The sequence below is a fragment of the Ranitomeya imitator genome, chromosome 4, assembly GCF_032444005.1.
Source record: "Ranitomeya imitator isolate aRanImi1 chromosome 4, aRanImi1.pri, whole genome shotgun sequence".
Lineage (NCBI taxonomy): Eukaryota > Metazoa > Chordata > Amphibia > Anura > Dendrobatidae > Ranitomeya > Ranitomeya imitator.
This window is the reverse complement of record NC_091285.1, coordinates 448,461,562-448,475,226: the sequence shown is the minus strand read 5'-3', so window position 1 is coordinate 448,475,226 and position 13,665 is coordinate 448,461,562. Positions and strand designations below refer to the sequence as shown.

The 13,665-nt window shown below is 45.9% G+C and overlaps 1 protein-coding gene across 6 annotated transcripts in view; it reads right to left on the bottom strand.

Moving 5' to 3' along the window:
• EDC3 (enhancer of mRNA decapping 3) overlaps positions 1–13,665 on the bottom strand; it is a 91,388-nt gene that overhangs the window by 50,795 nt on the left and 26,928 nt on the right. For 3 of the 6 annotated variants that reach the window (XM_069765710.1, XM_069765712.1, XM_069765713.1), the window contains exon 3: positions 143–426. In XM_069765710.1, coding sequence (XP_069621811.1) covers positions 143–426 — 284 coding nt within the window. The remainder of the gene's footprint in view (positions 1–142; positions 427–13,665) is intronic. The other 3 variants (XM_069765714.1, XM_069765715.1, XM_069765716.1) reach the window with 2 other exon arrangements.

The window sequence follows — 13,665 nt, the reverse complement described above, 5'->3', positions numbered from 1 at the left end:
CTAGAACGGCACCGACCTGACACTATCTGTAGGTTAAATCAGCACAATCCTTCTGACAGGTTCCTTTTAATGTCCTTCTTAAATAAAAAAATATATCCACTCATGGTTAAATGACATTGTTCCTATTCATGTCAGTACTCACATGAATTGTGCCTACGGCGAAAATTCTTAGGCTGGTTAAGGCCTTCAGTTTGTCTGTCCACATAACTTTTTGAGCAGGGCAGTGGGGAAGTGTCAGAATCATTGCTCCTCGCATCTGATCTGCGAGGGATGTTCTGTGCATTACTTGTCTCTACTGGCATTTGCTTTGTTGTACCATTTATGTAGTCTGTATTCATACCCGTTGTGTTCTCAGGTAGGTCATTTGTCTGCAGTTTGATATCTACAGGTATCTCCAAAATCTTCAGCTCTACAATGTCCCCTGCCCTAGAGTAAAAAAAAACAAAAAAACCCTCAATATTAAAACATGTACACAATTGTTAAGATGCCTACATCATTGTTCCTGTCAAAACCTTTCGCAGCCATCACAACATTCCAGCTACATTGCAGTTTATTTTTTATGTATTATGCATCTCAATCTTATATACACTTAATACAGTTAAAAATTTCCAATAGCTTTAATTTTTAAAGCTTTGAGCCTTACCGTTTTTTTAATGTTGATACAATCACGAAGTGTACAAAGAAGTGTATTTTAAGTATTGTTAACACAAATTGCTGCCCATTTAGCACACTATCCGGGCCTCTTGCTGAACAGTCATGAAACTATATGGAGAAGTTTATCCAACTAAGACATTTAGTTGAATGAACCAAACAGTCTAAAGCTCCCTCCTCCCACCATACTAGAATCCTTCGTACATATACAAGTGCTTCTTTAGTCTTTGACCGACTCCTGGCAGTGACTTTTCTCACCAAGAACTAAAAACTGCCAGATTGGACAGGTCACACCCTTCTCTCCAACATCTGTCAGGGGAGAGGAGGCATGCACCAATACACAATAGAATGAGCCCGCTGATATTGGTTGAAAAAAAAACAAACAAAAAAAAAAAAAATCCAAGATATCCTTTGACCTGCACCGACCAATGGTAGTTACTAAACTACAGTGGGAACGGAAAGTGTTTAGTAGTGTTGAGCCACCCCCCTAGTGTTCGAGTTCGGTTCGCTGAACTGGGGGCGTGTTTGACGAACACCGTCGAACCCCATTGAAACCAATGGCAGGCAAACACAAACACATACATAGAAAACACCTTAACCCCATTCTGCCAGCTGACGGAATAGTACGTCAGCTGGCAGATCCCCTGCTTTGAGGTGGGCTCCGGCGGTGAGCCCACTTCAAAGCCGCGACATGTCAGCTGTTTTGTACAGCTGACATGTGCGCGCAATGAGCACGAGCGGAATCGCGTTCCGCCCGCGCCCATTAACTAGTTAAATGCCGCCGTCAAGCGCTGACAGCAGCATTTAACTAGCGCTCCCGGCCGTGCGGCCGAGGTGCTCGCACCGCTGACCCCCGTCACATGATCGGGGGTCAGCGGTGCATTGCCACAACAACCAGAGGTCTCCTTGAGACCTCTATGGTTGTTGTTGGCCGATTGCTTTGAGCGCCACCTGTTATGAAAGGCAATTCAGTACTACAATGGACATAGCGGTCAGAGCACATACAGTGATCTGACAATAACCCAAAATCATAGAACGAGCTCTGAGACGTGGGAACTCTGCAGACCGCAATCCCTAATCCTCTCCAAACAACACTAGAGGCAGCCGTGGATTGCGCCTAACTCTGCCTATGCAACTCGGCACAGCCTGAGAAACTAACTAGCCTGAAGATAGAAAATAAGCCTACCTTGCCTCAGAGAAATACCCCAAAGGAAAAGGCAGCCCCCCACATATAATGACTGAGTTAAGATGAAAAGACAAACGTAGAGATGAAATAGATTCAGCAAAGTGAGGCCCGACTTTCTTAACAGATCGAGGATAGAAAAGGTAACTTTGCGGTCTACACAAAACCCTAAAGAAAACCACGCAAAGGGGGCAAAAAGCCCCTCCGTACCGAACTAACGGCACGGAGGTACACCCTTTGCGTCCCAGAGCTTCCAGCAACAAATTAGACAAGCTGGACAGAAAAAATAGCAAACAAATAGCAAAGAAGAACTTGGCTATGAAGAGCAGCAGGCCACAGGAATGATCCAGGGAAAAGCAAGTCCAACACTGGAACATTGACAGGAAGCCAGGATCAAAGCATTAGGTGGAGTTAAGTAGAGAAGCACCTAACGACCTCACCAGATCACCTGAGGGAGGAAACTCAGAAGCCGCAGTACCACTTCCCTCCACCAACAGAAGCTCACAGAGAGAATCAGCCGAAGTACCACTTGTGACCACAGGAGGGAGCTCTGCCACAGAATTCACAACAGTACCCCCCCCTTGAGGAGGGGTCACCGAACCCTCACCAGAGCCCCCAGGCCGACCAGGATGAGCCACATGAAAGGCACGAACAAGATCGGGAGTATGGACATCAGAGGCAAAAACCCAGGAATTATCTTCCTGAGCAAAACCCTTCCATTTAACCAGATACTGCAGTTTCCGTCTAGAAACACGAGAATCCAAAATCTTCTCCACAATATACTCCAATTCCCCCTCCACCAAAACCGGGGCAGGAGGATCAACAGATGGAACCATAGGTGCCACGTATCTCCGCAACAATGACCTATGGAATACGTTATGTATGGAAAAAGAATCTGGAAGGGTCAGACGAAAAGACACAGGATTAAGAACCTCAGAAATCCTATACGGACCAATGAAACGAGGTTTAAACTTAGGAGAGGAAACCTTCATAGGAATATGACGAGAAGATAACCAAACCAGGTCCCCAACACGAAGTCGGGGACCCACACGGCGTCTGCGATTAGCGAAACATTGAGCCTTCTCCTGGGACAAGGTCAAATTGTCCACTACATGAGTCCAAATCTGCTGCAACCTGTCCACCACAGTATCCACACCAGGACAGTCTGAAGACTCAACCTGTCCTGAAGAGAAACGAGGATGGAACCCAGAATTGCAGAAAAATTGCAAAACCAAGGTAGCCGAGCTGGCCCGATTATTAAGGGCGAACTCAGCCAAAGGCAAAAAGGACACCCAGTCATCCTGATCGGCAGAAACAAAGCATCTCAGATATGTTTCCAAGGTCTGATTGGTTCGTTCGGTCTGGCCATTAGTCTGAGGATGGAAAGCCGAGGAAAAAGACAAGTCAATGCCCATCCTTGCACAAAAGGCTCGCCAAAACCTTGAAACAAACTGGGAACCTCTGTCAGAAACGATATTCTCTGGAATGCCATGTAAACGAACCACATGCTGGAAGAACAATGGCACCAAATCCGAGGAGGAAGGCAATTTAGACAAGGGTACCAGATGGACCATCTTAGAAAAGCGATCACAGACCACCCAAATGACTGACATCTTTTGAGAAACAGGAAGATCAGAAATAAAATCCATAGAGATATGTGTCCAAGGCCTCTTCGGGACCGGCAAGGGCAAAAGCAACCCACTGGCACGAGAACAGCAGGGCTTAGCCCGAGCACAAATCCCACAGGACTGCACAAAAACACGCACATCCCGCGACAGAGACGGCCACCAAAAGATCTAGCCACCAACTCTCTGGTACCAAAGATTCCAGGATGACCAGCCAACACCGAACAATGAACCTCAGAGATAACTTTATTGGTCCACCTATCAGGGACAAACAGTTTCTCCGCTGGACAACGATCAGGTTTATTAGCCTGAAATTTTTGCAGCACCCGCCGCAAATCAGGGGAGATGGCAGACACAATTACTCCTTCCTTGAGGATACCCGCCGGCTCAGACAAACCCGGAGAGTCGGGCACAAAACTCCTAGACAGAGCATCCGCCTTCACATTTTTAGAGCCCGGAAGGTACGAAATCACAAAGTCAAAACGGGCAAAAAACAGCGACCAACGAGCCTGTCTAGGATTCAACCGCTTAGCAGACTCAAGATAAGTCAAGTTCTTATGATCAGTCAATACCACCACCCGATGCTTAGCTCCTTCAAGCCAATGACGCCACTCCTCGAATGCCCACTTCATGGCCAGCAACTCTCGGTTGCCCACATCATAATTTCGCTCAGCAGGCGAAAACTTCCTGGAAAAAAAAAAGCGCATGGTTTCATCACTGAGCAATCAGAACCTCTCTGCGACAAAACAGCCCCTGCTCCAATCTCAGAAGCATCAACCTCGACCTGGAACGGAAGAGAAACATCTGGTTGACACAACACAGGGGCAGAAGAAAAACGACGCTTCAAGTCTTGAAAAGCTTCCACAGCAGCAGAAGACCAATTGACCAAATCAGCACCCTTCTTGGTCAAATCGGTCAATGGTTTGGCAATACTAGAAAAATTGCAGATGAAGCGACGATAAAAATTAGCAAAGCCCAGGAACTTTTGCAGACTTTTCAGAGATGTCGGCTGAGTCCAATCATGGATGGCTTGGACCTTAACAGGATCCATCTCGATAGTAGAAGGGGAAAAGATGAACCCCAAAAATGAAACCTTCTGCACACCAAAGAGACACTTTGATCCCTTCACAAACAAAGAATTAGCACGCAGGACCTGAAAAACTGTTCTGACCTGCTTCACATGAGACTCCCAATCATCCGAGAAGATCAAAATGTCATCCAAGTACACAATCAGGAATTTATCCAGGTACTCTCGGAAGATGTCATGCATAAAGGACTGAAACACTGATGGAGCATTGGCAAGTCCGAATGGCATCACTAGATACTCAAAATGACCCTCGGGCGTATTAAATGCAGTTTTCCATTCATCTCCTCGCCTGATACGCACCAGATTATACGCACCACGAAGATCTATCTTGGTGAACCAACTACCCCCCTTAATCCGAGCAAACAAATCAGATAACAATGGCAAGGGGTACTGAAATTTAACCGTGATCTTATTTAGAAGGCGGTAATCTATACAAGGTCTCAGCGAACCATCCTTCTTGGCTACAAAAAAGAACCCTGCTCCTAATGGTGATGATGACGGGCGAATATGCCCCTTCTCCAGGGTTTCCTTCACATAACTGCGCATAGCGGCGTGCTCAGGCACGGATAAATTAAACAGTCGACCTTTTGGGAATTTACTACCAGGAATCAAATTGATAGCACAATCACAATCCCTATGCGGAGATGGGGCATCGGACTTGGGCTCATCAAATACATCCCGGTAATCAGACAAGAACTCTGGAACCTCAGAAGGGGTGGATGACGAAATTGACAGAAATGGAACATCACCATGTACCCCCTGACAACCCCAGCTGGACACCGACATGGATTTCCAATCTAATACTGGATTATGGGCTTGTAGCCATGGCAACCCCAACACGACCACATCATGCAGATTATGCAACACCAGAAAGCGAATAACCTCCTGATGTGCAGGAGCCATGCACATGGTCAGCTGGGTCCAGTATTGAGGCTTATTCTTGGCCAAAGGCGTGGCATCAATTCCTCTAAATGGAATAGGACACTGCAAGGGCTCTAAGAGAAACCCACAACGCTTAGCATACTCTAAATCCATCAAATTCAGGGCAGCGCCTGAATCCACAAATGCCATGACAGAATACGATGACAAAGAGCAGATCAAGGTAACGGACAGAAGAAATTTTGACTGTACCGTACCAATGGTGGCAGACCTAGCGAACCGCTTAGTGCGCTTAGGACAATCAGAGATAGCATGAGTGGAATCACCACAGTAGAAACACAGCCCATTCAGACGTCTGTGTTCTTGCCGTTTAACTCTGGTCAAAGTCCTATCGCACTGCATAGGCTCAGGTTTAAGCTCAGGTAATACCGCCAAATGGTGCACAGATTTACGCTCACGCAAGCGTCGACCGATCTGAATGGCCAAAGACAGACTCATTCAAACCAGCAGGCATAGGAAATCCCACCATGACATCCTTAAGGGCTTCAGAGAGACCCTTTCTGAACATAGCTGCCAGCGCAGATTCATTCCATTGAGTGAGCACGGACCACTTTCTAAATTTCTGACAATATACCTCTATCTCATCCTGACCCTGACAAAGAGCCAGCAAATTTTTCTCTGCCTGATCCACTGAATTAGGTTCATCGTACAGCAATCCGAGCGCCAGGAAAAACGCATCGATATTACTCAATGCAGGATCTCCTGGCGCAAGAGAAAATGCCCAGTCCTGAGGGTCGCCGCGCAAAAAAGAAATAACAATCAAAACCTGTTGAACTGGATCACCAGAGGAGTGAGGTTTCAAGGCCAGAAATAATTTACAATTATTTTTGAAACTCAGAAGCTTAGTTCTATCTCCAAAAAACAAATCAGGAATAGGAATTCTTGGTTCCAACATAGCTTTCTGATCAATAGGGTCTTGAATCTTTTGTACTCTTGCCGAGAGCTGATCCACAAATGAAGACAGACTTCTAATGTCCATCGCTACACCTGTGTACTGAACCACCCAAATGTCTAGGGGAAAAAAAAGGCAAAACACAGTGCAAAGAAAAAAAAATGGTCTCAGAACTTCTTTTTTCCCTCTATTGAGAATCATTAGTACTTTGGGCTTCCTGTACTGTTATGAAAGGCAATTCAGTACTACAATGGACATAGCGGTCAGAGCACATACAGTGATCTGACAATAACCCAAAATCATAGAACGAGCTCTGAGACGTGGGAACTCTGCAGACCGCAATCCCTAATCCTCTCCAAACAACACTAGAGGCAGCCGTGGATTGCGCCTAACTCTGCCTATGCAACTCGGCACAGCCTGAGAAACTAACTAGCCTGAAGATAGAAAATAAGCCTACCTTGCCTCAGAGAAATACCCCAAAGGAAAAGGCAGCCCCCCACATATAATGACTGTGAGTTAAGATGAAAAGACAAACGTAGAGATGAAATAGATTCAGCAAAGTGAGGCCCGACTTTCTTAACAGATCGAGGATAGAAAAGGTAACTTTGCGGTCTACACAAAACCCTAAAGAAAACCACGCAAAGGGGGCAAAAAGACCCTCCGTACCGAACTAACGGCACGGAGGTACACCCTTTGCGTCCCAGAGCTTCCAGCAACAAATTAGATAAGCTGGACAGAAAAAATAGCAAACAAATAGCAAAGAAGAACTTAGCTATGAAGAGCAGCAGGCCACAGGAATGATCCAGGGAAAAGCAAGTCCAACACTGGAACATTGACAGGAAGCCAGGATCAAAGCATTAGGTGGAGTTAAGTAGAGAAGCACCTAACGACCTCACCAGATCACCTGAGGGAGGAAACTCAGAAGCCGCAGTACCACTTCCCTCCACCAACAGAAGCTCACAGAGAGAATCAGCCGAAGTACCACTTGTGACCACAGGAGGGAGCTCTGCCACAGAATTCACAACAGCCACCCTGTGGTCGGCGTTCAAAGTACACCTGCATTTCTGCTACATAGATGTGATCTGTACTTCACCTCTATGTAGCAGAGGCGATCGTGTAGTGCATGCTTCTAGCCTCCTATAGAGGCTATTGAAGCATGCCAAAATTAAAAAAAAAGGGTTTAAAAATATAAAAAAAAATAAAAAATATATAAAAGTTCAAATCACCCCCTTTCGCCCCAATCAAAATAAAACAATTAAAAAAAAAAAAAATCAAACACATATTTGGTATCGCCGCGTTCAGAATCGCCCGATCTATCAATAAAAATAAAAGGATTAACCTGACCGCTAAATGGCGTAGCGAGAAAAAAAAATCAAAACGTCAAAATTACGTGTTTTTTTGTTGCCGCGACATTGCATTAAAATGCAATAACGGGCGATCAAAAGACCGCATCTACACCAAAATGGTATCATTAAAAACGACAGCTCGGCACGCAAAAAATAAGCCCTCACCTGACCCCAGATCACGAAAATTGGAGACGCTACGGGTATCGGAAAATCGCGCAATTTATTTATTTTTTTAACAAACTTTGGAATTTTTTTCACCACTTAGATAAAAAATAACCTAGACATGTTTGGTGTCTATGAACTCGTAATTTCAAAAATTTCAAAAACCTGACCTGCACATCCAAACATAGACTGAGTGTGAACAGGTGCTAAACCCAGAGTCGCCAACTCGTATATAGTTATATAAATAGGCCAGCACACTGCAGCGCCAAAACATGCAAACTTGAAAAAACGAAATTTGAACTGCATTACTGCACTAGAAATATGAAAAATGAGAGCTTTTAGCGCACAAAAATGGCCAATTTTATGTGTACCTCGTAGCCACGTTAAGGCATCTCTCTTATACGAGGTCCTACGTTTGACCTACCTCACTGAGAATAAACGTCTCCATCTGAACGGGTACATGTGAAACCTCTTCTTGGACTCAAATTCTCTCTCTATGTGGAGGGGTATTGGACCTACTATAATTAAAACACCTGAAGCTAGGAGGCGGGGAGTGCACGATCAGAAGGCTAGAGAATACATTTCAAAAACCTGACCTGCACATCCAAACATAGACTGAGTGTGAACAGGTGCTAAACCCAGAGTCGCCAACTCGTATATAGTTAAATAAATAGGGCAGCACACTGCAGCGCCAAAACATGCAAACTTGAAAAATCGAAATTTGAACTGCATTACTGCACTAGAAATATGAAAAATGAGAGCTTTTAGCGCACAAAAATGGCCAATTTTATGTGTACCTCGTAGCCACGTTAAGGCATCTCTCTTATACGAGGTCCTACGTTTGACCTACCTCACTGAGAATAAACGTCTCCATCTGAACGGGTACATGTGAAACCTCTTCTTGGACTCAAATTCTCTCTCTATGTGGAGGGGTATTGGACCTACTATAATTAAAACACCTGAAGCTAGGAGGCGGGGAGTGCACGATCAGAAGGCTAGAGAATACATTTCAAAAACCTGACCTGCACATCCAAACATAGACTGAGTGCAGTGTGCTGCCCTATTTATTTAACTATATACGAGTTGGCGACTCTGGGTTTAGCACCTGTTCACACTCAGTCTATGTTTGGATGTGCAGGTCAGGTTTTTGAAATGTATTCTCTAGCCTTCTGATCGTGCACTCCCCGCCTCCTAGCTTCAGGTGTTTTAATTATAGTAGGTCCAATACCCCTCCACATAGAGAGAGAATTTGAGTCCAAGAAGAGGTTTCACATGTACCCGTTCAGATGGAGACGTTTATTCTCAGTGAGGTAGGTCAAACGTAGGACCTCGTATAAGAGAGATGCCTTAACGTGGCTACGAGGTACACATAAAATTGGCCATTTTTGTGCGCTAAAAGCTCTCATTTTTCATATTTCTAGTGCAGTAATGCAGTTCAAATTTCGTTTTTTCAAGTTTGCATGTTTTGGCGCTGCAGTGTGCTGCCCTATTTATTTAACTATGAACTCGTAATGACCTGGAGAATCATAATGGCAGGTTAGGTTTAGCATTTGGTGAACCTAGCAAAAAAGCCAAACAAAAAGTGTGAGATTGCACCTTTTTTTTGCAATTTCATCACACTTGGAATTTTTTTCCCATTTTCTGTTACATGGCATGGTAAAACCAATGGCATCGTTCAAAAGTACATCTCGTCCCGCAAAAAATAAGCCCTCACATGGCCATATTGACGGAAAAATAAAGTTATGGCTCTGGGAAGGAGGGGAGCGAAAAACGAAAATGAAAAAACGGAAAAAGCTCCGGGGGTGAAGGGGTTAAAAAGGTGTCCAAAAGCTGACGAACTGCTCAAATGATACAACAAACACATGGAAACGTCACAACTAGATATAGTCATGCGAAAAGAAAAGAGGTGGAGGAGTAAAAAGGAGGAGGAGACACGGATATAGGCATGTCATGCCCTTATAAAAATCAATAGAGGCTGGAGTAAAAATCTAAACTCACTCAATCAACACAGACGTCGTGACAAAAAAAAAATATATATATATATCTTTAGGTAGAATGGCGGCGGGTCCATTCAGAACACTTTCCTTAGAAGACGTAGTGGTACCCGCATTGGGAGTTGTGCCAAAAAAGGAACCCAATACGTTCAGACTAATCCACCATGTGTCATATCCAAGGGGCAGGTCAGTAAAACGACAACATCGACGCGGAACCAAGTACAGTACTATGTACTGTACCTCCTTTGACGAGGCAATCAGGCGGGCAAGAAGTTGGGAAGGGGCACCCTAATGTCCAAAACAGACATTGAGGGGGCGTTCCGGTTACTACCTGTGCCTCCGAATAGTGTCCTCCCATTGGGCTGCTTCTGTGATTTTAAAAAATCATCAAGCTTTTATTCTCCCCAGGATGACACAGGCGTAGAAAAGTCCTTGCGGATCCAGGATTTGTTCATCTTGATGAACGTTAGTCTGTCTACATTGTCACTGGACAGCAGCGTGCGCTTATCTGTCAGCACACCACCAGCAGTGCTGAACACACGTTCAGAGAGAACGTTGGCTGCGGGGCACGACAAGATCTCCAAGGCGTGAGTGGCGAGCTCAGGCCATTTTTCAAGATTAGAAGCCCAAGATGAGCAAGGGTCCAGTTCCACAGTCATGGCATCGATGTTAACTTGGAGATACTCTTGTACCATCCTCTCTAGGTGTTGGCTGTGCGTCAGACTTCTTGTCTCCTGTGGCCTTGCAAAAGGTGGTCTAAAAAAAAAAAAAAAATCGTGAAACAATTGGAAAAAATTGCTGTTACCACCAGATACGATATTACTGTTACGGTTTGAGTGATGACTCGATAGTTCTAACTTGCCAACCGTGGGACTCAGAAATTCACTAAGTGCACCACTGGTGTTTTGTGGAAAAGCAGATGTTACACAATCTAACAGTCTCTGCTGATACTCCTGCATGCGTCAATCCCTTTCTATGGTAGGAATTATTTCGCCAAATTTGCTTTTGTACCGGGGATCTAAGAGTGTGGCAACCCAGTAGTCGGCATTACTTTGGATTCTGACAATCCGAGGGTCATGTTGCAGGTAGTGCAGCAAGAAGGCACTCATGTGTCTTGCGCATCCAGGAGGACCAAGTCCTTGTTGTCGGCGAGGTGAGAATCATGCTTCCTTCGTCTGCCCTCTCTCCCCAACCTCACACAACAGAAATTTGATCAAGGTCTCCCTCATCTGATGAGCCCTCCATGCCCAGCGCCAGTTCGTCCTCCATTTCTTTCTCAACAGTTTGGCTGCTACCATGCGCCCTCGGTAATCCCTCTCCCCCAGTCTCCAATGCCAGCCGCCTTGGTGCTGCAGACCGTCTGGACCTTGGAGATATTATCCCTTCCGCATACGACGACTCCTGTTCCACCACCTGACTCTGAATACTGTTTAAGGTGTGCTCCAGCATGTAAATCACCGGAATGGTCATGCTGATAATGGCATCGTCAACACTAAACATCTTTGTCGCTATTTCAAAACTGTGCATAGGTCCCTGATCTGAGACCACTCCTGCAGCGTGATTTGCCCCACCACTGGATCTCATTGGCCCAGGCTATACATCATAATGTATTGCACCAGGGCTTGTCAGTGCTGCCACAGTCGCTGCAACATGTGCAGAGTTGAATTCCACCGTGTGGGCACATCGCATTTCAGCCGGTGAACTGGCAGGCCCAACGACTTCTGTAGAGATGTAAGTCTGTGAGCTGCAGGATGCGAACGGCGGAAGTGAGCACACAGCGACCGTGCCCTCTGCAGAAGCCCATCTAGTCCGGGATAGTTGAATAAAAATTGCTGGATAACCAGGTTCAAAACGTGAGCCATACAAGGCACGTGTGTGACATTGCCCCGGCGAAGAGCCACACCCAGGTTTGCAGCATTGTCGCACACGGCCTTCCCTGGCTGCAGGTTCAGTGGAGACAACCATTGATGGAACTCAGTCTGCAGAGCTGACCACAACTCCTCACATTTCCCAGACATTTCAATGTAAACTCCGCCTGATGCCGTTGAGCCCTGGTGACAGCATAGTAAGGAGGTGTGCAGGATTTCTTCTGCACAGTTAGAGCACAGGTGGAATTACCAGACAGGCTTTGGGTGCAGGTGGAGGACCGAGACGAGTTTGAGGAGGCAGAAGCAGTGGAGGAACTTCTAGATACAATGGATCGACGAGCAACTCGTGGGGACGGCAAGACTTGGACAGCAGCCCCTTCTCCTGATGTCACCATAGTTACCCAGTGCCCAGTCACCGACATGTAACGCCCCTGTCCATGTCTACTCGTCCAAGTGTCTGTGGTGAAATGCACCGTCACACACACAGTTTCTCAAGGAAGCGGTGATGTTGTGTGCAACATGCTGGTGTAGCGCATACACAGCTTTCTTTGAGAAGTAGTGGCGACTGGGCATCTGGTACTGAGGTACTGCGACGGACATAAGGTCTCGAAAATCCTCTGTGTCCACCCGGCAGAAAGGCAGCATTTCTGTAGCCAACAGCTTGCAGATGGTGAAATTCAACCTCTTAGCGTTGCCATGGCTAGGAGGAAATGGTCTTTTACTTGTTCACATCTGAGGGACTGAGGGCTGGCTACCGTGCTTAGACGGAGTTGAATAGGGTGTCCCCGGCAAACTGCTGGTCTGTGAGGAAGGTGCAGGCGGAGATGTTATGTTGCCTTGATCAAAATGTGGTCTCGATGTCGGAGAGCGCTCAACACCAGCAGGTGTCTCCACTTGCAAATGTCCTGACGACCTGCCAATCACACTGGCTGTGGCGGGTAAAGAGGTGGAAGGTCTGCGTCCAAAACCATGTGCGACTGCTGTCCCCACAGTCACAGAGGATGAAGAGGACGCGGATGCACTTGATGGGGCAGACGGTGGTTGACCCGGCCCACTAGGCCGCAATGTAGCACAGTGGGCTTCCCACGGCAACTTATGCCTCATATCCATGTGACGGTTCATGCATGAAGTACTCAAGCTAGTCATTTTTTGGCCTCTACTGAGATTTTGGCGACAAATCTTACAGACAACATGAGTTGGGTCATCCGTTGCGATGTCAAAAAAAGCCCAGGCTATGCAAGGCTTAGAGCCCATGCGACCTGAAGAGCCACCACGACTTCTGCTCAGAGGCACAGTAAAATATCGATATTTGCAGATGATACAAAACTATGTAAAGCAGTTAATACAAGAGAAGATAGTATTCTGCTACAGATGGATCTGGATAAGTTGGAAACTTGGGCTGAAAGGTGGCAGATGAGGTTTAACAATGATAAATGTAAGGTTATACACATGGGAAGAGGGAATCAATATCACCATTACACACTGAACGGGAAACCACTGGGTAAATCTGACAGGGAGAAGGACTTGGGGATCCTAGTTAATGATAAACTTACCTGGAGCAGCCAGTGCCAGGCAGCAGCTGCCAAGGCAAACAGGATCATGGGGTGCATTAAAAGAGGTCTGGATACACATGATGAGAGCATTATACTGCCTCTGTACAAATCCCTAGTTAGACCGCACATGGAGTACTGTGTCCAGTTTTGGGCACCGGTGCTCAGGAAGGATATAATGGAACTAGAGAGAGTACAAAGGAGGGCAACAAAATTAATAAAGGGGATGGGAGAACTACAATACCCAGATAGATTAGCGAAATTAGGATTATTTAGTCTAGAAAAAAGACGACTGAGGGGCGATCTAATAACCATGTATAAGTATATAAGGGGACAATACAAATATCTCGCTGAGGATCTGTTTATAC